The 23,225-nt window shown below is 42.4% G+C and overlaps 6 protein-coding genes and 1 pseudogene across 6 annotated transcripts; 4 read left to right on the top strand and 3 right to left on the bottom strand.

Moving 5' to 3' along the window:
* The first annotated feature begins 1,946 nt into the window (after positions 1-1,946).
* Positions 1,947-3,139, top strand: LOC141824210 (putative long-chain-alcohol O-fatty-acyltransferase 4). Its single transcript, XM_074711450.1, has one exon. It carries the CDS (start codon positions 1,966-1,968, stop codon positions 2,980-2,982), a length of 1,017 nt encoding a protein of 338 aa, XP_074567551.1. The 5' UTR covers positions 1,947-1,965; the 3' UTR covers positions 2,983-3,139.
* Positions 3,140-3,787: 648 nt separating this feature from the next.
* Positions 3,788-6,447, top strand: LOC141824209 (protein PLASTID MOVEMENT IMPAIRED 1). Its single transcript, XM_074711449.1, has one exon. The coding sequence runs from the start codon at positions 3,813-3,815 to the stop codon at positions 6,357-6,359; it is 2,547 nt and encodes an 848-aa protein (XP_074567550.1). The 5' UTR covers positions 3,788-3,812; the 3' UTR covers positions 6,360-6,447.
* An 89-nt stretch (positions 6,448-6,536) lies between these two features.
* Positions 6,537-8,148, bottom strand: LOC141823686 (pentatricopeptide repeat-containing protein At1g50270-like; the record flags this gene model as incomplete). The annotated part of the gene is given in 2 exon segments (XM_074710950.1): positions 6,537-6,751; positions 6,754-8,148. Coding segments are annotated over 2 exon segments (1,548 nt in total), but the record flags the coding sequence as incomplete, so codon positions are not given.
* Positions 8,149-8,220: 72 nt separating this feature from the next.
* Positions 8,221-10,604, bottom strand: LOC141824208 (uncharacterized). The gene is made up of 5 exons (XM_074711448.1): positions 10,093-10,604; positions 9,930-9,979; positions 9,735-9,822; positions 8,572-8,688; positions 8,221-8,477 (listed from the first exon to the last, which is right to left on the bottom strand). The coding sequence occupies exons 1-5, from the start codon at positions 10,537-10,539 to the stop codon at positions 8,424-8,426; spliced, it is 756 nt and encodes a 251-aa protein (XP_074567549.1). The 5' UTR covers positions 10,540-10,604; the 3' UTR covers positions 8,221-8,423.
* A 1,107-nt stretch (positions 10,605-11,711) lies between these two features.
* LOC141823118 (E3 ubiquitin-protein ligase RMA1H1-like) lies at positions 11,712-14,355 on the bottom strand. The gene is made up of 2 exons (XM_074710388.1): positions 14,219-14,355; positions 11,712-12,454 (listed from the first exon to the last, which is right to left on the bottom strand). The coding sequence occupies exon 2, from the start codon at positions 12,414-12,416 to the stop codon at positions 11,766-11,768; it is 651 nt and encodes a 216-aa protein (XP_074566489.1). The 5' UTR covers positions 12,417-12,454; positions 14,219-14,355; the 3' UTR covers positions 11,712-11,765.
* Positions 14,356-16,916: 2,561 nt separating this feature from the next.
* LOC141823685 (cysteine protease ATG4A-like) lies at positions 16,917-18,974 on the top strand (annotated as a pseudogene).
* A 1,651-nt stretch (positions 18,975-20,625) lies between these two features.
* Positions 20,626-22,047, top strand: LOC141823117 (aquaporin PIP1-2). Its single transcript, XM_074710387.1, has 4 exons — positions 20,626-21,033; positions 21,140-21,435; positions 21,538-21,678; positions 21,764-22,047. The coding sequence occupies exons 1-4, from the start codon at positions 20,706-20,708 to the stop codon at positions 21,857-21,859; spliced, it is 861 nt and encodes a 286-aa protein (XP_074566488.1). The 5' UTR covers positions 20,626-20,705; the 3' UTR covers positions 21,860-22,047.
* The last annotated feature ends 1,178 nt before the right edge of the window (positions 22,048-23,225 follow it).

Genomic DNA, 23,225 nt, shown 5'->3' with positions numbered 1-23,225 from the left:
GAGAAAAAAAGTTGTAAATGGAGCTAAAAATGTCTTAACCAAGTGCATCCTTGGCTAACATCTAGGCTTCTAATTTTCTTTAGGCAAACAATGCCCTTGTAAAGATTTCAAAAAAAAAAAACAATCTATTTAATAGTCTATGTTTATCTAGTTGAATATACTGACCAACCAATCAGAAAGTTAACTTTTTTCTACTTTGGATATCAACACTACATTGAATGCAAAAGGATCATAACTTACCCTTTATCCAATCTCTGGTTAGGGTAAAGAAGGGAGGTCTTTCGTTTTTATTTCATAATATAGAAAAAAACAATGGAAACAACATTCTCAATATAACCGAAAAGAACATCAATCACCTACTATTCTGTAAAGGTGAAATCCGCCACCTTAGCGGTTCCACACGGTTGGTCCCACGACCATCTGTGAAGAGATAAATCGAGAAACTGCAGTTGGTCACGACGCAGGAGAGTATTGCTTGACTTCGTCAGGATTCGAACCCTTGCCTTCTTCTGCAAGTCTGCTGCGTAATCAACTCAGCTATGCCCCGGGAGCAACATCAATCACCTACTAGCAGCATAGCGTGCGTGCCTACTGTTATTTAAACCAGAAACAGCGACCATTCGGATCCTATTATTAGAATCGCGTGCTATTGGCACCTCTATTCTTCCAGAACTTGGGTTAGGGACACCAGAAGTAAGACTGCTGTAAACTCTGTGGATGGTATGTTGTTTGAACTGTTCAGTTAGGTGGGAATGGGAATGGTCATCCTGTCACCAAAAAAAGAACTTCAATTGTTAACATTCTCAACTCAAATTTGTGCAATGCAACTGAACCCTTACGGTTATTACTTGTGATTTGTAGTTCAACAAAGAGCGCAAACACAATGTAATTCTCTTCATCATGCACATATATTTAGAGTTGACATTCTGTGAATGGCCATTCACGACTGTTGCCATATATGAACGAATGGACCCATAAAAGCAGTCAAATTCAAGCAGTGATGAAGAGCATACTTCATTTCATATATAAAAAGTTGAAAACCATAACTAGAAAATGTTTAGTATTTGCAAAAAATATATCACGAGGTTTTATAACAGCATACTTTACAAAGTTTTGTTCTTAGACACTTGAATCAAAGAGAGATATATATCCACAATTATCTGATATAATGGTTATTATGCAACACGATAGTTGGATAATTGCGAGTATAACTGCAACATCTATTTCTTCTAGGAGTACACAAATTGTCCAAATTTAATGCCTACATAGTGACCTACATTACAATACATATGAAATGTTGGTTTAAGAGGACAATATACTATCTTCTATATGATGCATAAACGTATCAGTTCTAGCAAAAGTAACAAAATGAAATCATACATCTAATCATGAACACAGTAAACGTCGAGTAACAAGCACAACCAAATCAAACAATTTTTTTTTTTTTTGCTGAAACAAGGCAGAATAATACACTGGATCGAGAATATGGAACGCTAATCCATCAAATCGGTGCACAGCCCCATCCAAAATCAATCGACTGGATCCAAAACCAAGTACAAGCCTCACAATGAAGGCAATCCGATCGAAATACTTCCGCACAACAAAAACCAATGAACAAGAAGAATCTGATACAAAGGATCCTACCTCCGTCGGATATCGGGTTATGGAATCGCTCGTTCCATGCCGCCAATGGAAACACGAGAGAACATAGAAGCTCCCCGCTGCTGTCTCCCGTAGGCGTCGTCAAGAGGGAAGGAGGTTGCCGCCGTTCGCCAAACATAGGAAGAGGAAGGGACGAGGGATCCGGAAGAAGCGAGAAGAAACGGGCCAATCCAAGCCTTATGTTTAGACCGGGTTCTTCAGCACGACCTCCATAGGGCTCAATTCGGGCCCAATTCAATGACATAGATGCCATGAACCTGCGACACGAGACATGCTACGTTTAGAGAAGTCAGCGGAGTAGAGATGGAAGAGCTGAAGGCGGCGGGGAAGGTGGTTCTGTGGGTGATCGCGGCGATGGCCGGCGCCCGCTTCATCGCCTCCCTGACAAAACCCGGCTGGCTCCGGTTCCTATTCCTCCTCCCTGTTATCTGCCTCCTCTCTTTCCTCCCGATGCACTTCTCCACCGTTCACCTCCGCAGCATCTCCGCCTTCTTCCTCGCCTGGCTCGCCTTGTTCAAGCTCTTCCTCCTCTCTGCCGGCTCCGGTCCGCTCTCCGCCGACCTCCCCTTCTTCACCTTCCTCGCCTCCGCCACCCTCCCGGTCAAGCTGGTCCACCAACAATCGCCACAAAAACCTAAAAACCCGACCACTACCTCCCTTTTCCTCCCCTCCGCCGCCAAGGCCGCCCTCCTCTCCGTTCTCATCTCCTGTTACCGATTCAAAGACACGATCCATCCTTACCTGCTCCTCGCCATTTACTCGATCCACATGTACCTCGCCCTAGAGCTGGTTCTCGCCGCGGCCGCCGTCGTCGCGTCGCTCCTCCTCCCGCAGGCCCTCCAGCTGGAGCCGCAGTTCGACGCGCCTTACCTCTCCACCTCCCTCACCGACTTCTGGGGCCGCCGCTGGAACATCATGGTCTCCGCCATCCTCCGTCCGTCGGTCTATCTCCCCGTCCGCAACCGATGCGGCCGCCCTGCCGGCGTCCTCGCGACCTTCTTAGTCTCCGGACTGATGCACGAGTTCATGTTCTGGTACATGACCCTTGCACCGCCCACCGGGGAGGCGACGGCGTTCTTCGAGATTCACGCCGTCTGCGTCGTGGCGGAGGAGGTGGCCCGGCGGTTGGGGTGGCGACTGCCTGCGCCGGTGGCGACGCCGCTGACGCTGGGGTTCGTAGCGGCGACGGGCTTCTGGCTCTTCTTCCCGCCGATCCTCAGGAGCAGGACGGACGAGGCGGTGCTGGCGGAGTGCACCGCGGCGATGGCTTTTCCGGAGGCCGTCGTCGGGAAGATTCTGGAATGGTGCCGGTTGACCTGATCCCGCCTCGAGATCGGATCGGCATATTTCCATTCAGGTCCCAAATGAATTTCGATTTTACTTTACTATTTTCCATTGATCTGTGAAAGTGTGTGTTATGACGCACCTACCATTTTTATTTTTAACGGGGACCGGCTGATGGTTTGCTTTATTTTCTTGTTATTTTTATTGCTTATTAATGAATATTTTTGGCTTTTATTATCGAAAACATTATATTTTCTTACCTACATTTCTGTACCTTTAAAACAATGGCATTAAAAATTTTAACTTATTAAAATAAACATAAAATTTAAATCAAATTTCTTTTAACTTAAGCACGATCAATAAAACAGAAATTAGAAATATGAATTTTATTTCACAAGTAAATATAGGTTTTTAAAAATAAAAAGAAAATATTTTAAAGAACAAATGAGATAATATTAAAACATTATCTCATTTGTAATTTAATATTTAAAATACCTTTTACGCAATAAAATAGATGATATTGTTTGTGCGTGTATCTTCTTCTGGTATCTTGTTTCTCAATGATACCGCTACCCATTAGATGGACATGGACCCCTCAGTTATCTGCCTCCACGTTTTCAATCTCTGAATCGTAAGTTATTAACGGCCACTCTTCCTTCTTGGCAAGGAAACCCTGTCTCAGTCCGAGGACTTCGTCGGCCCATTTCGAACGCAAGCTCTTCTCGACTCTCCTCCATTCGTTGCTGAGCAAGCGTCCAAAACCTTAGCCTCAAGATCAATGGCGCCTGCTAGCCATAAAATCTCTCTTCCCTCTTGTTAGCTTATCGCAGCAGCAGCAGCTCCACCAGAATTTGATTGCTTCTCCGATGGCCGCCGGCGGCAAAGATTCCAACGCGCAGCTCCTCCACGAGCTCGACGCGCTCACCCACACCATGTACCAGTCCCACACCGCCCGCCGCACCGCCTCACTCGTTCTTCCCCGCGGCGGTGCTGCCAGCTCCGGAGATGCGGGCACGGCCCCCGCACCCTCCGAGCCTCGGCCCCGGTCCCGCCGCATGTCCATGTCCCCCTGGCGCTCTCGCCCCAAGTCGCAGAACGAGGCAGAACATGGGGACGCGGACGACCGCCGTCCGCCGGCGAAGCAGCAGAGTCTGCCGGCGGCGACGGAGGCTGCGGATAAGAAGGGGATATGGGGATGGAAGCCGATGCGCGCGCTGTCCCACATCGGAATGCAGCGACTGAGTTGCCTTTTCTCCGTGGAGGTCGTGGCGATCCAGGGCCTGCCGGCGTCCATGAACGGCCTCCGCCTCTTGGTCTCCGTCCGCAAGAAGGAGACCAAGGAGGGCGCGTTGCAGACGATGCCATCGCGGGTGCTGCAGGGTGCCGCCGACTTCGAGGAGACGCTCTTCGTCCGCTGCCACGTCTACTGCTCTGGGAGGCCGCTCAAGTTCGAGCCCCGGCCGTTTTTAATCTCCGCGATGGCGATCGACGCACCCGAGCTCGACTTCGGGCGGATCACGGTAGACCTGAGCCAGATGGTGAAGGAGTCCATGGAGAAGAGCTTCGAAGGGGCGCGGGTGCGGCAGTGGAACTCGAGCTTCCCTCTTGCCGGAAAGGCCAAGGGAGGCGAGCTCGTCGTCAAGTTGAGCTTCCAGATTATGGAGGACGGCGGCGTCGGGCTATACAAGCAACCGGAGAGCGGTGGTGGCCGGAGCAAGGGCAAGGAGTCTTCCTTCTCCTTCGCTCGCAAGAAGACCAAGTCCTCCTTCAGCGTTTCGAGCCCAAAGATCACTAGGACGGAGTCGGAAAGACCTGTGACAACGACGGAGTCTTCAGCCGTCGATCCAAACGAGATCGAAGAGTTCAGCCTCGATGACCCCACGCCACAGGCCCCGCCGCCGGCCGCGCCTCAAAATCCCGACGACCTCGACCTCCCGGATTTTGAAGTCGTAGATAAAGGAATCGAGATACAGGGAGAGAAAGAGATACAGGGAGAGAAAGAGCAGCGGAATGAAACAGAGGAAGAGGAGGAGGAAGCCCAGTCCGTGGAGGCAGCGTCGGCGGCGTCGAGCGAAGTGGTCAAAGAGGTGGTGCACGACAGCGCTCACCTCAACCGCCTCACTGAGCTCGACGCCATCGCTCAGCAGATCAAAGCTCTCGAGTCATTGATGATCAAAGACGAGATCAACCCCTCGAAGGAAGAGCAAGAAGGTGAGTCCCAGCCACTTGACGCTGAGGAAGACGCGGTGACGAGAGAATTCCTTCAATTGCTCGAGCTCGAGGACGAGGAGGAGCAAGCATTCAATCTGTTCGATAAAATTCCTCAACCAGAAACAGAGCTAGGAAAGGGCAACGACGCCGGCGATAAGGGCGTCTACGTCTCCGACCTCGGAAAAGGTTTGGGTTCCGTGGTGCAGACGCGGGATGGCGGGTACTTGGCCGCCACCAATCCGTTCGACGCGCCGGTGGCAAGAAAGGAGACCCCGAAGCTGGCAATGCAGATCTCCAAGCCGTTCATCCTCGGTGATCAGAATCTCACCAGTGGATTCGATCTGTTTCAAAAGCTGGCTTCGATCGGTGTAGAGGAACTCGGCGCAAAGTTGCAGTCTTTGACGTCGATGGACGAGCTGATGGGGAAGACGGCGGAGCAGATAGCGTTCGAGGGCATGGCGTCGTCGATCATCAGCGGGAGGAGCAAGGAGGGGGCGAGCTCCAGCGCAGCCAAGACCGTGGCGTTGCTGAAGACGATGGCGGCAGCGCTGGGCGATGGCCGGAAAGAGAGGATCTTGACGGGGATTTGGAATGCGAGGGAAGAGCCGGTGGCTGCGGAGGAGATTCTGGCCTTCGCGTTGCAGAAGATCGAGGCGATGACTGTGGAAGCCCTAAAAATCCAGGCGGGGATGGCGGAGGAGGAAGCCCCTTTCGAGGTCTCCGCTGTCCTCCCGAACAAAGCGGAGAAACACCCGTTGGACTCGGCGATTCCGCCGGAAGGGTGGGAATCGGCTCTCGCCGGAGCGAAGTCGGTGACGATGCTGGTGGTGGTGCAGCTGAGGGATCCGCTGCGGCGGTACGAGACAGTGGGAGCTCCGGCTATCGTGGTGATCCAGGCCTCAAAGTTGGCAGTAGGAGGAGGGGAAGAGGAGGAGGAGGCAAAATATAAGGTCGGGAGTTTGCACTTGGGAGGGATACGGGTGAGGACGGGTGGAGGAGCGCGGCGGAGCGGGTGGGACGGGGAGAGGCAGAGGCTGACCGCGAGGCAGTGGCTGGTGGCGTACGGGCTGGGGAAGGCGGGGAAGAAGAAGGCAGCGACGGCGGCGGGGAAGGAGGCAGTGTGGAGCTTGTCGTCGAGGATAATGGCCGACATGTGGCTGAAGCCGATGAGGAATCCGGACGTGAAGATTCCTGAGCCATAAAAGGAATATTCCGTGTATCCTTCATTGTCCTACCGCTGTGTGAGAAGACTAAATATAAGCAGTAAATGAACAATTTTAAATGCTAAAAAAGGAAAAAAAACAATAAAATAACAAAACTTATCGTGAAATCATAAAGTTAACATGTCGTTGCTCCTTTTAGACTTCATCTTCCTCCTCTTGAGCAATTGAATTGGATATCACAAATGCAGCTCATCTAGAAGCAAACAACTATCAGCAACTTAGTTTTCGAGCTTCATCACAGTGCTTATCTCGTCCAAAGTTCGATATATCTCCTTGGACTCTGGATGTGCCACGTCCGTGGCAATGAATTCATGAAAGGCGCTATCGACTTCGATCCAACTGGACCCTCTGATCTTCTCCAACCTTCTCCCCCCTTCATGGCTTTCCTTAGATTAGCATCACTACCCCGCTTCTGAGAAAGAGAGTAGAGGTTAGCCAAGAGAGCATATCTGCCACTGTGATCCGGCTCCAATTTAACCAGATGCTGTCCTACTCTTTCACCCAACTTGTAGTTTCTGTGGATGATGCAGGCATTCAGCAGAGCTCCCCACACTGCACCACTCGGCTCAAGAGGCATCCTTCGAATCAAATTCAATGCTTCCTCGAACAGCCCTGCGCGCCCAAAGAGGTCGACCATACAGCCGTAGTGCTCCATCCTAGGTTCCACACCGTAATCTGTTAGCATAGAGTTGAAATGGTATGTGCCTTGATCTACAAGTCCCCGATGAGAACAGGCAGCAAGAACACCTATGAAAGTAACCTCGTTGGGTTGCACTCCATTCTTTATCATCCGAGAGAAGAGATCCAAGCATTCCATGGCACATCCATGAATTGCCAAACCATTGATCAAGGCAGTCCATGGGTATACATCCTTGTGCGGCAAGCAGTTAAATACCGCAACAGCTTCGTCTATGCATCCACATTTCGAGTACATATCTATTAGTGCCGTCCCGACGAATGAGTTTGTTTCTAGCTTGCTTCTCTTCAGGTATCCATGGATCCACCTCCCTTGAACCAGAGCCCCCATTTGCGCGCAGGACGTCAAAGCACTGACGACGGTAACTTCGTTTGGTGTTTCACCTTCGACGAGCATATCACGGAACAAGCGTAGAGCTTCTGCCGGTCTATTGCACTGAACGTATCCAGCAACCATGGTGCTCCAAGTGACCACATTTCGGTAAGGCATTTCATCAAACAGACGTCTTGCATCATCGCAACGCCCGCACGTAGCATACATATCCACAAGAGCACTTCCAATGAACACATCCCACTTCACTCTCCCACACGCGATGTAGAAACCATGCACGCACATGCCAAGCCAGACGTCCCCTAGCAGTCCGCAGCACTTGAGCACACTGACGATAACCACCTCATCGATCTCAACGCCCAAACATCTCATCTTGTGAAAGAGTTCCAGAGCATTAGACGGTTGACTCTCCTGTATGCAACCGCGCATCAACGCAGTCCAAGGGACGGGGTCTCTCGTGGGCATTTCATCGAACAGATTGCGGGCGAGGGGTAAACGGCCGCGCTTGGCGTACGCAGATACCAGAGAATTCCGAACGAACGAGTCGGAGGTGTACCCAAACTTCCAGATCTGGGCGTGGATTTGACCCAGGTCGATGCCGCCATGATCGGAGACTACTTTGAGGAGGAGAGGATAGGTGTGCTCGTCGGGAACCACGCCTTCTCGGAGCATTCGCTTGAACTGAGCGAAGGCTGTGCCATGGCCAGCCAGCCGCGAGTGGCGTCTCAAGATGGAGTTCCAAAGAAGCCGTGAGCATTATGATGCAACAAAACTTGATTTAAGGCATATTCAAACTTCTATCTAGACTATCAAGTAATTGATACGTGCCTATTTGCAAATACAACTTATAACGCATACAATGTCCTTTGATTTACATATGTTTTTTCACATAAAAATCAAGTAGATTGTAAATAAGAATCGAGTTTCTCACAAGCAACCTAAACCCCCTAGACGATGTACAAGGACACTATCCTCCCTCTCACCAAATGTGGTCGAGGTATGCTCTATAGCTGAAATCAAGATGAAGCATCTAAAGCTACAAGTTTCTCCTGGAGTTTTGCGACCCGAGCCTGCATAATGGATATTGTGCAAAAATGGAGAAATGTTTAAGCAATGTCAAGTTTTATGATTGAACCATTGCATTTGGAGAGGAAGGAGATGAACCTTGAAAGATTTGGAGCGGCGAAGCGAAGGATCAAGCTGCAAAGCGACTGAATATGCCTTCTCTGCACCATCCCATTCTTCCATTGCCAATAGTACATCACCTTCGCATATGTATGCCTACGAGCCAACGTAAGTGCACAACATTGATGTCTTGTCAGTGAATGAACTTTGGCGATAAAAATTGCACAATAACATTAGATAAACAAAGAATACTAGCTAAGCGCATCAGGGACGATGCATATCGCACTAAAGCCATACAATGACACTCCTCATCAGTTGCTTCTCTACCTTGCAATCATGTCATAGAAGTTCAAAATGCTGTTGAAAACCAAACTCTAGAAACTCGATTGCTTTCTTATCTTAGAAACTTCAGAATTAGCAAGTTTTCACTCCTTATAAACAATAGACACAACAAATCTTAAGGATGCATTTTTCTAGGCAGAATTAATTAAGCTGTGTAATTTAACTAGATGGTTATGGTTTCAATGAAATTTAAACATACCATGTTACCAACTCAAATCAACTAGTTAAACCAAAATTTTCCATCAAAACAAGAATAGTGACTGTATTTTGGTTGGAATCAATGGATGGCAAAATTGACCAATACATATACAAATCACCCAAGTTGGATTGGTATTGGAAGTAGCCGACCTGATATTTTCTAACAAATTATAAAAGTAGAGATTTTAAATATATATATATATATATATATATATATAAAATGAGTTAATATGGAATCCTTTAATCGAAAGTCAAAATGAATTAAACATTATAATGAAAAAAAATTGGCTGAAGGGTGTGGTGCAGTAAAACAAAAGGCACACCATTGATATCTACTTTCTTTACTACTGTACCAAACCCTTTGTTTCATTATAAGTACCAACAACTTATAATGAAGGACAAACCTAGAAAAAATTTGAGTGAGCTAGCTAATGAACTTGAATTCTCAGTAGTGCTCATAAATTTTTTTCATTCGAACTTGTGCAATATCCTAGATCTTGCTCTCGTTTCAAGTATAGTAAGGCAGATCTAATCAAATTTCTGGTTGAAAACAAGATCAAGATCAAAGAAATCTGTTCAGGAACTATATTTGAGGCTCGTCTGTTTTGGCACATTGATGCTTGAAACAGTAGGGAAATAAGCCAACCGTGAAACAAATTTACCTGTGCAAAATTAGGAGCTAAAAGAGAAGATCTTTTAGCATCTTCAAGAGCACCAATTTTATCTCCCATTGTTAATCTCGCTGAAGATCTAAGTAAAGAGTACACCAAATTCTGATCAACAAAGAAGTAAAGAAATGCACCAAAATGGATGAGCAGAAATGAATTATAATATCAACCATCTCAATATACGCAAACCTGCTTTTGTATATGATATGCAAACCACCAGAAGGCTCAAAATCAATGGCCTGCAAGCTAAAAAAAGCTGGTTAGAAAACGAAATTCTCAAAATTTTCTACCCCTTATAAACCCTAATCGAACCTTCACATAGAATCTCTCTCTCTCTCTCTCACTCTCTCACCTGGGAGAGGAGCGACTCGGCCTCGGCGGCGTTCCCCTTCTCGAGCGCGTCCTCCGCCTTCTTCCTGAGAGCAAGCGCCTCGAGGTTCCTTTGCGGATCGAACCCCGGTCCGCAGATCTCCGACAGGACATGGGCGGCCTTGGCGGCGGTGCCGCAGTGGCCGATCAGGACCCCCGCGGGGAGGACGGCGAGGTTGGGGCCGGCTCCGCACCGACCGAGACAGCCGCAGGAGGCCACAGATACGCCTGGAGGGCATATGGAGGAGAGAACGGTAAGGATCTCCCGGGATCCCTGCCGCCCGCAGGTCCGGTTGACGCAGACCCTAATCTCAGCCTCCGTTGCTCCGTCTGGAGTAGCAGCGGCCGCGATCCGCCACCTGGTCTTGGATGAACCGGAGAGGCGGTGGGTGGCGCCGCAGTAACCAGCTGAGTGGATACCGAGCGCCATGTAAGTGAGTCTCGGAGTGCTTGGAACGGTGGAAGGAAATTTGGCCCGCGGGTCGTGGCTTATCCGGCTGAAGGATTTATTATAAACAAGTTTTGAAAAAAGGGAGAAGAAGCTAGAAATTGTAAAAATAAAATATATAGTGGTGTCGCAACTCGAACCGGAAATTTGATGGGTTAGACCAACAAAACACCGAATTAATGCTAAATTAATAAACGTTTATATTTTCCATTCGACATTATTGAGAACAAGAAAATAATGAATTGGTAATAGCAAAATGTTTCCGGCTTCTTATACTATTGACCTCATGGAACAAGGAGCTTTCATGGTGGTCACTCATCCCCAAATTAGTCCACACCGAGCCTATTCAATTTCGAAGTTCCAAGGAAAAAGCCAAGACAATTCGATCAAAAGACACCTTGTTATGTGAGTACATACTTCATCAAATCAAAACATGTTACGCTTATGGATTATTCACACTCTTCCCCTTCATGTGCACTTCCGCTCATTCATCCCTTACGTCCCAAGAGTCTGCTAAGAACTGCACCTCGTCTGAGTAATGCGCCCTGTACGATCGATCCACCTAACCGTGAATGAACTGAACAGTGAAAACCTGCATTTGCAGTGTGATTCTATGTAGAAACTATACGAGTAAACAATCTCAACTGCTTCTCCTTTACCATCAAGGATCACCTACCAAATCAACATACATCGCAACCAAACAAAGAACAACAACGATGAAGGGAGAACACCAGGAGAAGTTTAAGTTGGACATACCACGGGGGCGAGGAATCAACGCCGGAGGAGGAACCGTCGTCGACGTCCTTGTGAATAAAGGATCTTTCCCATCCCCGCCAACCCAATCAGCGATTGCACCAGCTTCAGTAGCGACTGCAAGCAACTCTTCGCCCACCTCGCCATCCCACCAAAGACGAACCCCTAGCTTGCTCCAGAATCGAACTGAGAAGGTAGAAGCCGAGTGGGAGAAGAGATCGAGAGCTAACAGAGGAAGAGGAAGTGGAGGGTTCTCGGCGATGCGGGGAATAGAAGAGATCGAGTTCTCAGAAAAAAGTGTCATAGAGAAGCCATTTCATGCAAAAACAAACAGACATTAACCCTCTCCAATCTCCTTAAATTGGTTAACAATCTACATGTTGACTGATATCAACATGATCTTCTACCACTCCAAATAGTACTTGTTTAGAAACAAAATGTGTTCTAGAAATCAACTAGAACAGCAGAAAACATACTACAACACACAAGAAGAGGAAGATCCATATCTGATGCAGGAAGCATTCCAAATGCATCAACTGCCTAAGCCTGGTGCTGCTCCCATTCAGTGTCAGATAGTAAGATTGCTCATGGTACAAACTTCCTCCGTGGATGCCCGAAACAAATGGGGGATCGACGCTAACGAAGCCGCCAAGCCCAAAGGAACCTGAGACATGTCTGTTGTCTTGGTGGAATTGCAGCTGATGCTGCATTGGATGAGAGAATGGAGCATGATCATAGGGCATGCGGGGTGTTGGACGTTGTGGTACATCAGAATCTCCCTTGGCTGCAGTCTGCTGGAGTCGTCCGCGGCCGTAGAGCGGGACAAGGGTGTCTTGGGAGAGACGGGCCTTGCACACGGGGCACTGCTTATGCGAGATGCTTTCGAATTGCATCCATTGGTAGACGCAAGGCCAACAGTAGAGATGGCCACAGAGCGTGACGACAGGCTCTACCGCGCAGTCGAAGCAGATATTGCAGTCGAAGCAGGCGTCCGACGATCGTGCTGGTTCGGCGACACCAAATGTGCTAGAATTTGAGGGTGGTTCTTTCTCTTGAGGTTTGCCCATTGCCGGAGCACAGGAGCAGACACCGAGGCTGTAAGCCATCTGCACTTAACCTTCCGGTGTATTCGTGACTGAAGATCCTGCAGAAAACAAAAGCAAAACATGTTAAGAATCGATACGCCCAGAAAACTACATTATATTCAGAAAATAAAAAATTATAATTAAAATATAAATAATACATTTTATATATCGACCAAAAAATAATAGAAAATAGTTTAAAATATACAATTTTTTGTATTTCTATGGGTTTTCTTTTTTTATTTTTCTATTTTTAAAATATATTTAAAATTTTTTATTATTTTATTTAGGAAAATAAACCCAGGGGTTTAGGTATGGGTCAAGTCTAGTTTGTGTCTGATATACTGCCTCCTGCTCAGTTTGACACGGTGCATGTTAGAGGTTGGTATGTCTTGATCAAGAAAGTCAAAACCTAGTTCAGGTGGAGGTAACACATCGGACATAATGTCTGACTTTATGACCGACTAGCTCAGTTTTGTACCTGACCCCGAGCTTTGAGCTCTAAACTCAGTGCCCGACTTTAAGTCCACGATCAATCTCGCACTCGACTCCCTAATTGGTCGACATCATGCCTGACTGGGCGCCCACTCGAGCTTCGCCCTTTGAGTCCGACTCCTAATTGACTTGGCGTCAGATTGACTCTGTAACCTAACCCCCGCTCAACTCCATGATCTACTCAATGCTCGATTGACTACTTAATTTCCTAGTCAGATGTCGATCTCTCGGTCGACTCCTTAGTTAGTTCAGCCTAACCAAGTCTGCACTCTCACCCAGGTAGTCCTACTTCATCATCACTATTTCCTTCACCCCATCACTCAGCTTGTTGGACCGTCATCGGAAGGACACATGGAACAATAAAGTATTTGATGATAGCTCATTTACCCTATTAATACAATATGGTGTACCATGCTAAACGTGGTGATAGAACATTCAACTACCGTGACGATGAGATATTCTTCTTATCGTCGATGGAACATCTCCTCTGATGTTTTATATAAGTTCTACTTCCCACGAGCACAAATACGCATACACACACAATTGCCATCCTCCACTTTTTGCATTCCTTCTCCATCTATGGTCGACAGATCCACTTAAGCGTCAAAGCGACTGAGCCAAGTTAAGATACCCTTGGTCTCCGTTCTCATAATTTTTTTTTTTTTTTGAAGTTCTACAGGAGCGCTATCCGCTTCTGTTACTCATGGGTTTTAGGTGACTCTATCTACGCCGAGGTCAAATATCCGATGATCATCCGAAACGATAGGAACAATACACAAACAGACTAATCAAGCCAGACCATTGTCTTTGTCTGATTCAATAACTCCATGTCGACAGCCCTCGACAAGATAGACTAAATTATTGATAGAACAGTGAGCAATACATGGAAACAGAAATTTTTACAAACTCAATCCTAACCAAACTAGAAAAGAATAATCTATCACTATCCTATGAGTTAATAAACCCAGTTCATATGCAATCAATTACCTCCAACAATAATAGTTTCCTCCCCGGAAGTTACCATTCAACGCGCACATGATCCTTCATTCACAAGTCAATAATGTTTGCGAGAACAAATTAACTCTTTAGAAGAAAAATGAAAAATGAAAAGCGAAGAAGAATTCCTCTTCCCTTTTCCTTAAAATTCCAAGAACCAAGCGCGTCGACTTAAGGAAAAAAGAAAGCAAGATGAATCAGATTTACGGACGCATTGGATCAAAACCACGGCGTTCTTCAGGATCGCCGGGTCTTTCCCAGATCTCGAAAGCAAAAAACAAAAACACACACACACACAAAACCAGAAGTGCGAGAGAAGTTCCGAGAGCACAAACCTAAGAAATCGGCGCAAGGATGAAGCAAGGAGCTTCTAACGCAGAGCTCCAATGGCGAATCCCACTCCACCGCTACCCGAATCGCTGAGGAGGACGCCCGATCTGCCCTCCCTTTATAGGGCGGAGGCGAGACCGCGACGAAGCCACAGTGAAAAAACCATACAGTTACAAGCGACGAACGCTTTTAATTATCCGAAAAAAATAGGGTCGTTACGAATAAAAAAACTTTTGTATACGTACTCGATTGATCGTGACTCTACTTTACCTGTGAGCACTGACAACGGACCCCACGTCAATTGCCAGTACGGGCGAAGGGTTTTCCTAGAAAAGGAATGTGTAAAGATTACCTTCTCAAGTTATTCATGGACTATTTGTATATGAACAAATTAGTGTCCCCACTGTGCACATTTCACGTGGAATCTATTGCATTTAATTTAATGACGAAAATCAAAAGATACTCTTTTTAAATTTGTATAAAAATATTCGAACAAAATTTATTGGGGCAACATAAATATTTAAACATAAACTTGAATAATGAAATTTCCAGTGCGTTTTGCGTGAAGTTGAATAGGTTGTGGTTGTTGGAAATTTCGCATTAATTAAGGTCTTATTTGTTTCTTTGAATACTTTGATTTATCGACTTGACTTTGAACAGAGTCCCTTTGCTTCACACTTGACTTGACGTTTAGTTATTTCTTTAGATTTGACCCGAAAAGAGGTCTTCCTTCTCATTGAGGGGGAAATTTCATTTTTTTTTAAACCTGTGCATGCCTCATTTTTTTAAATCTAGAAATTAAAATTAAGATGAATTTTTATGTAGAGAATTAAGGAGGTGGATTGAATTTAAGATCTGTTTCTACTTCGATAGGCTATCTGATGGATTAAGAAAGAGTATTTGTACAACAATCAAATAAAATTCTTTATTTATTTAGGAAGTGATTTTTTTAAAAAAATAAAAATTAAGATAAAATACATGAAAAGACATAAATAAATATTTTTTTTATTTTCTAATTCCATTTAAAATAAAGGAAAAAAGGCATTTATTCTACTTGATATGCTCACACCATAAGTTAGACCGTTTTGTCAACTTTCCTAAGGATATGTATTACCACATAATTAATGACCTCTTAAATAGTGACATCTTTAATGACGATGACAATAAACGTGTTGCTTGCACACGGTCATTAGCCTCCGTTTTTTACTTTTTAACTTTTGTATGCCTATACTTTTTTCTTTTGTACTGACAATAAATGTGTTGCTCACACACGATCATTAGCTTCCACTTTTACTTTCCAACTTTTGTATGTCCATATTTTTTTCTTCTGTAAAAAGGTGAAATCCGCCACCCCAGCGCCCTCACACGGTCGATCCACGACCATCTGTGAGGAGGTAAATCAAAAAACTACAGTTGATCACGACGGAGAAAGATATTGTTCGACTTTGCCGAGATTCGAACCTTTGTCCTCTTCTGCAAGTCTATTCCGTCGTAACCAACTCAGCTATGTCTCGGAAGTTTATATGCCCCTACTTTGTTCTTGTTAACTGTGAATTCAATACATGACCAATTATTGTAGACGATGATCGATATAGTAGGACAAGAAGAAAAAAATGGATGTAAGGTGAAGTTGCCTTTGCTTCGCCTAACCCTTCTTAAAAATCGTTCACGTTTGTTTGATTAAGTTATTAACAGGGTTCTGAGCTCGAGTATATAAATATAAATATATATATATATATATATATATATATATATATATATATATATATACTTACCCTGTACTAAAGGCCTATTTATTTTTACAGATGAAGGAAACTGGTAGGGAAAGAAAGAATGTAGAGAAAAGAACATATAGGAAAAATATAGGGAAATATTTTCTTTCCAATTGGTTCCTTGGAGGAAAGGAAAGAGATAGGGAGACATAAAAATTTTAAAGTGTTTTTCAAAAGCATAAAAAAATATAAATCAAAAAATAGATTTGAAAGGAACTTTTTTTAACGAATTTTAAGCTCATATTTGAGCTCCATTGCACATGAGAGTTGGTTCTCCGTCCAAATCGGATAGAAGAAATATAGAGAAAAATTGGAAAAAGATGTTCCTAGTGTTTCCTTATTTTCTTTTTGATTTCCTTCCCTCGTAGTGAGGCACATCCTAAATGTTTACCATTTGGAAAAAGATGTTTCTGCTTTTGTAGGCTTGCTCTTTTTCTTTACTATGTAAATTTGTGTCTCTTGTCCCTTATGCAACAAAAGCAATTAAAAAGAGGCATGCTAACATTGTTCCCCATTGACGAGCTATTTTGGGTCCAGTGGCACATGGAAAACACTGGTTGCATTTCTTTCTGTTATCATTATTGATTCAATGTCCCCACAATTGTTGCCTAGTTGGTAGTCTCTGTTAGATGTTCACATGGATTTGATCTATTCCTGTTGGCATTAGTATCCTTTCTACATGATTTCATGCATGTAACAGTCCAGTTTTATTCTCTGGAACTATTACCTAAACTAAAGACATTAAAATTGCTATTTTTGTTGGAATCGACTTTCTTTTAATGGCCACTCTCCTAAATCTTCTGATGTGATTGGTGAAATTTCAGAATGGAGCTTGGTTTTTCTTCTGTTTACTTTTACCTAGCATTTTGATGTACTCCTATTCATGCTATTCGTTCGGTAATATGAAATGTTTTGTATGATTCTCTAGGTAATGAAGGAATTGCCTGAGATAACTGTGGATTCAAATTTTTTTAATTCAGATTCAGATGAATTTGTAGATAGAGAATCTACAGCTGATAATTCAGAACATAAACCTCTTCACAGGAAGTCGTTGAAGGCTTCTTTCTTGGCAAGTTTCTTCACGCCAACGTTCTCAATCTTTGAAAGACACTCCAGCTTATTTCCGGATGAAGACAAACCTAGCAAATGAAGTTATGGATGGACAACAGCTTTGAAGAAACTTATGGGTAGCGGCCGGTTCCAAGATCACATACTAGGGTCAAACAGGGCTCAGGGGCGGCTCAAGCCTCCGAAAGGCCCTAGACGAATTTTTTTTAAAAATAATAATAATTTTTTTTAAAAAAAAAATTCATCTTTTAGATTAATAATGGTGGGTTTAAAATTTTTTAAAAATAAATTAAAATATTAATTTTAAAAATAAATTTTTTATATAAAATTAAATTTTTTAGCTTTTTGAGATGTAAAATTATTAATTAAATTTCTATATTCATTTCATTTGCAATTTCTTTAGCAGAAATCATAGTAGATATGAATCCATTTTCTTACTCATTCAAAAAAGAAATAAAACTTTTTAATTGATCTAATACAATAGTAATATTCATATCTTTATATTGTAAAAATTTGCTAACAGCATTAACTGCGAATAAGATTATAAGTTTACAAGTTTATAACATGAATAATTGATAAGAAAATAAGAAATTAACAGAAGCATAAAAAAAAATTTTGATAGGGAAATAAGGAATACAATACCTTTAGGTTTTAAGATCATAAAAAAATATGTAACAAAAAATCATAATTCTGATCGTTCCTCTCTTTACACCCCTTATGAAATTCAAAAATATCTTAAGGAGAGAAAATAAACTATCAAATAAGTAAAATATTTGAAGTTTAGCAAAATAGATTATTAGGTTAATAAGGAAGGAAGGAGAGGAATATAAAGGAACTAGTAAAATTAAAGTTTTAAGAATTGAAAAATATTAAATATATTGGAATCATGTCAAAATCTTTAGGAAATCTAATGAACATGCCAAATCTCTACAAAATCTAATGATCATGCCGAATCTTTTCAAAATCTAATAAAGATATTTTAAAATTTTCTTATTATCTCAAAAAATATATATATATAAAATGATTAATATTTTAAAAAAATGGGCCCCAATTTATTGGGGGCCCTAGGCAAGGCCTATGCCTAAAGCCGGCACTGACAGGGCTGACACTTTGAGCTCAACCAGTGAAATATGGTTTCTTGGCAAGTGCTATAAACTCTCACTTGCAGAGTCAGCATCTAATTCAGATCCTGGCAATAGCTTTGCTGCTTTTTTAGAAGATTTTTCTTCAAGAGTTTGGATGTCAACTGGGGATGCATGATTAGAAGTAGTCAGATGCTTATTGCTCAGGACGTTATCCTACTGAATACCTTAAATGTAGGTATTTACTTGTTTAGATGAAGCTAGTAGCGATGTGTGCTTACCTTGTTAGTAAAATTGCCAACAGACACTAATTCTTCATCACATGAGGAGATCTTGGAGAAAACCCTTGCAGAAGGTGACAAAAATTACATTACTAGTCCATCTTTCTAAATCCTTTGAACAATAAAAGTAACTATGTATTTCCAAACCTAGTGTTGAACCTTTCAGAATTTTCTGGCTAAATGTTTACAATGTTATAATGTTGATTTGCAGCCATATGATCTTCAATATATTGAAATTCTGCATCTTTTTGGCGATTCTAGCTCATGTTTCTTTTCAATACACAATCTTCTTGAAGATGAGAAAGCTTATGGTTTAGCTGCTGGGTCATGGTTGGGTCCTTATGCTATGTGTCGAACATGGGAAACCATTATCAATGCTAACAAAGAACAAGATGATAACGTCAAACATAAACAAAGGTTTCCCATATGGTTCTATATATTGTCTCAGGTGATAAAAATGGAGAACAAGGTGGAGCTCCAGTTCTCTGCATTGAGGTTGCTGCTAGACTCTGTCATGAAACTATTATTATCAGAAATCAGGGAAGAACTTTGGATTAAAATTTAAGGGAATTGTGATACTATATGTTTGTCTTATCAGCTTCGTAGAAATAGTTTATTCCCATTTCGAAGATGCTTCAAATCCACTTGGTTTGAACTAACATGAGCAAATAACTACACACAAGTTGGTTATTTTAAGAAGACTATGGGTTTATGATCGTTTTAACTATTAATTTATCGTAATACATATGTAGTTAATGGATATAAATCCCCACCTTCATGAATTTTTTTATATAGATAGTCATAAAAATTAATTATGGGAAGGAGAAGCACGAATGTTATCTAAACATAAATAAATAGATAGATATAGAGTGCATAAATCATAAAAATAAATCTTGTTCTTTTTTCACAACAAATGATAAAAAGAAAATTATGTAAATGAAATTGACAAAGAGTAAAGATATATATGTTTGTGGTATTGATATCCATAAAATTTGATGCATGGAACATGAACAAATCTTTCACCAGAATACATCTATAAATGCCATTGAACTATATACTCATTCTTTTATTTTGTAAACTATCATTTAACTCGATGTGTATGGTTATTTTTTTAATATTTTCAGTACTCTTTAGTTGAATGATTATATAATAAGAAGTTATTTTTGCTAAATGATTAAGATGTGATTTTCTAGGTGTTATGTTAACAATCACTTTTCAACCAATAAATTCATGCAAACTTAAAAATAAAAAATAATAGAGATTTTTTTGGGTAGAAAGACTAATAAATTTCTTGAGGGCAAAAATTAAAAGAACTCTCTTTGTATTTCTTTTTTTAAATATTAAAAAATATTAAAGAGTAAAGTAATATAGTTTTTAAATAATAAAGATACAAAATAAAATATTTTTTTACTTTTATAATTAAAATTAATCATGTGATAATCTTACTCAAAATTATATGATATTTTTTTAAAAATCATGTGATAATCTTAGTAGAATATGCAGAATAGACAGCGTCCTGTTGGTGGAAATTTGCAACAATGCTTTCGTCATATGAAGCAGCAAGCGGCATTCTTTGTCAATGCACAAAGGAGTTCTTGTGGCCAGGAACAGAGGAGCGGCCATGGCCGCCCTTAAACTATTCAACTCTCCTCATCTTCACCTCTCAATGATGCACACACCCAGAAAAATAAAGAAACCATCCACGTAAATGACATCACGGTTGGCGAGGTCGGCTAAGAGCTGTTGAGTTCGGAGCCCAATTTTTTATAACCGACCTCTCAAATCATGAAGAACACAAGTGGCCAATGGTCCATCAATATCATATCATTGTCAAGAAGACTAAACTTTGCTTTTGACAGTATGTAAATGCATGGTAGCACAGGAGAATTCATCCAGAGTTTCCTCTTTTTCTTCCCCTAGAAAAAAAAAAAGTACCTGACAGAAGAGTGAATTCCTGTGAGAACATCAATCAGATCAAGTTTATAGTGCTTGTGAAAGAGAATTCTAGCTTTTAGTTACATCTTTCCAGAACCCACTGTTGACCACCCACAAAACCAGCATCATTTGTAATTTAATTAAAGGCTAATCTTGCATCATGACATTAATCATGCATCGAGAGGATAATGTTACTGACAGCACATACACCCAAAACATGTTTATTTATTTATTCATTTTGCTACTGTATGAGTCTATAAAGGCAGCAGTTTACCATGGCACAAGACAGCAGCTTGCCTTTACCTTGCGAGCTTTGATTGAGGGAGTCAGTGTCGTTGGCTGGGTGAAGAAGAGATGGAGGGGAAGGAGGAGGATGTGAGACTCGGAGCCAACAAGTTCTCGGAGAGGCAGCCAATCGGGACTGCAGCGCAGGGGGACAAGGACTACACGGAGCCACCAGCAGCTCCCCTTTTTGAGCCAGGTGAGCTCAGCTCATGGTCCTTCTACAGGGCTGGGATCGCGGAGTTCGTGGCCACCTTCCTCTTCCTCTACATCAGCATCCTCACCGTCATGGGGGTCGTCAAGGCCGACTCCAGGTGCTCGACTGTGGGCATCCAGGGCATTGCCTGGGCCTTCGGCGGCATGATCTTTGCCTTGGTCTACTGCACTGCTGGCATCTCAGGTGAAGAACAAACAAGTTTTAAACTAATCAGTTTCAAATTCAACGAGTTTGAGAGAGAGAGAGCATTTGAGTACATACCTCAAGATACAAATTTGAATTTTGCTAGGTGGCCATATCAACCCGGCAGTGACCTTTGGGCTGTTCTTGGCAAGGAAGTTGTCCCTGACCAGGGCCTTGTTCTACATCGTGATGCAGTGCCTCGGCGCCATCTGCGGTGCAGGGGTCGTGAAGGGGTTCCAGAAGGGGGTGTACGAGAACAATGGAGGAGGAGCTAATGTTGTGGCTCCTGGCTACACCAAGGGTGATGGCCTCGGTGCAGAGATCGTGGGCACCTTCATCCTCGTCTACACTGTCTTCTCTGCCACTGACGCCAAGAGGAGTGCTAGGGACTCCCATGTCCCTGTAAGTACTCCCTGTCAAAATCCTTGAACATGTGAATTAGAACAAAACTTATGCCATATTTTTTTTTCACAATAATGAATTAAAACTGTGAAACTCCTGCAGATCCTTGCACCCTTGCCTATCGGTTTTGCAGTCTTCCTAGTTCACTTGGCTACCATCCCCATCACTGGGACTGGCATCAACCCTGCAAGGAGCCTTGGTGCTGCAATTATCTACAACAGGGACCATGCTTGGGATGACCATGTAAAACACCTGTTTTTCTATTCTGTTCTGATCTTACTTCTGGGACTAAGTGATGATCACTTACTAATGTTTTGTGTGTTGGCAGTGGATCTTCTGGGTTGGACCATTCATTGGAGCTGCTCTTGCTGCCGTATACCACCAGATAGTGATCAGGGCAATTCCATTCAAGAGCAGGGACTGAGCTTTTTCTGAAAAAAATAATAGAGCAAAAAAGAAAAAGCTGATGTGTTGTAACTTCTGTCATGTTTCTCTTGTCTCTAAGTGTGTTCAGCACCTTGTTTGTCTTTAAGTGTGTAAATTGAATAATATTGCTATGTCTTGCTGTTGCTGCCACTTACCTACTCTTAAAGCATCTGATTCTCTTTGAAACCTTATCTCCATTATGTAATTCACTGATGCAACTGCCTTTGTCAGCATCGAGAGGTTAGGTAATGATTAAACTATTAAAAATATTTGAAAACAAAATATTAAATTCATCTAAAAGTAGTCTTGTCTTCCAGCACTGCGTTAGTTATTTGCTCCTCTAGATAAAATTTTCAAGCAAAAGAAAACTAAATTAAACTGATAGGTAACCGGACTATTCAACCTGCCTAATTCATCCCACTTCACCTAATAGATGAGACGATCAGTATATAAAATTATGATAAATGAGGAAGACTAAAAAAATAAGAAATAAAAATAAAATTTATTTAAATATAGATGATGATATAATAGAGGATAGAATTTAATGATGTAGAAAGATTCATATAACCGACTCCATTGGCAAAAGACTTTGATTATTATTATTTACAAATCTATAAATTAAATATAGGAATAGTCATTCCATACTTATTCCACTTAATGAACTAAATCAAGCACTACTCATCACTAATCTATCTTTTTATTTCATTACTTAGGAACACTTAATACTTTCCATGTATGATTCAAACAACAATTTAATTTTATAAGCAAATATGAAACAATTATTCTACAAAAATTCATGAAAATAAAGTAGTTATTCATGTGAACCAAGTACCATTAATTCATATCTATAAGAACACTCATTCCATAAAAAAATCAACAGAGTAGTCATTCTTTGAACCAAACACACCATCAATTTTATGAACATCATGTTTAAGTGACTCTGCTGGAGCCTTAGTTTCACATGAAAATGAATATCTTGGTCCTTTAGTGCTTGCTTATACGAGAAACAGTCCTCTGCAAATCATTTTCAGATTGGAATCTTTGCCCCTCTCAACTCAGTGTGAAAGTTAGTTCACACCTCATGGTTGGCTTGACTTGAGGAGGCATCTAGTGCTTGTGAACAAACTAATTCAGATACTGAACCCATTAGATAAGAAGATTCACAGGTTGTGAGTAGTGAGTGGAAGACCAATGATGGAACATGGCATGGGCAACTATTAGGTTTTCTTGGCAGGCTGGAGTTGCACTACTGTGCCAACTCTGAAATCTGCCCCTTCCTTGTTTTGGCTTTTGAGGCCATGTGCAGAAAGAAAGAAGAAAGAAAAACTTTGAGAAATGGCTTCCACCAAAACTAAGTTGGCATA

This window comes from Curcuma longa, chromosome 3 (genome assembly GCF_044706935.1).
Source record: "Curcuma longa cultivar G26 ecotype Majalengka, Jawa Barat chromosome 3, ITB_CL_G26_1.1, whole genome shotgun sequence".
NCBI classification, from domain to species: Eukaryota; Viridiplantae; Streptophyta; class Magnoliopsida; order Zingiberales; family Zingiberaceae; genus Curcuma; species Curcuma longa.
This window is presented reverse-complemented; position numbering and strand designations above follow the sequence as displayed.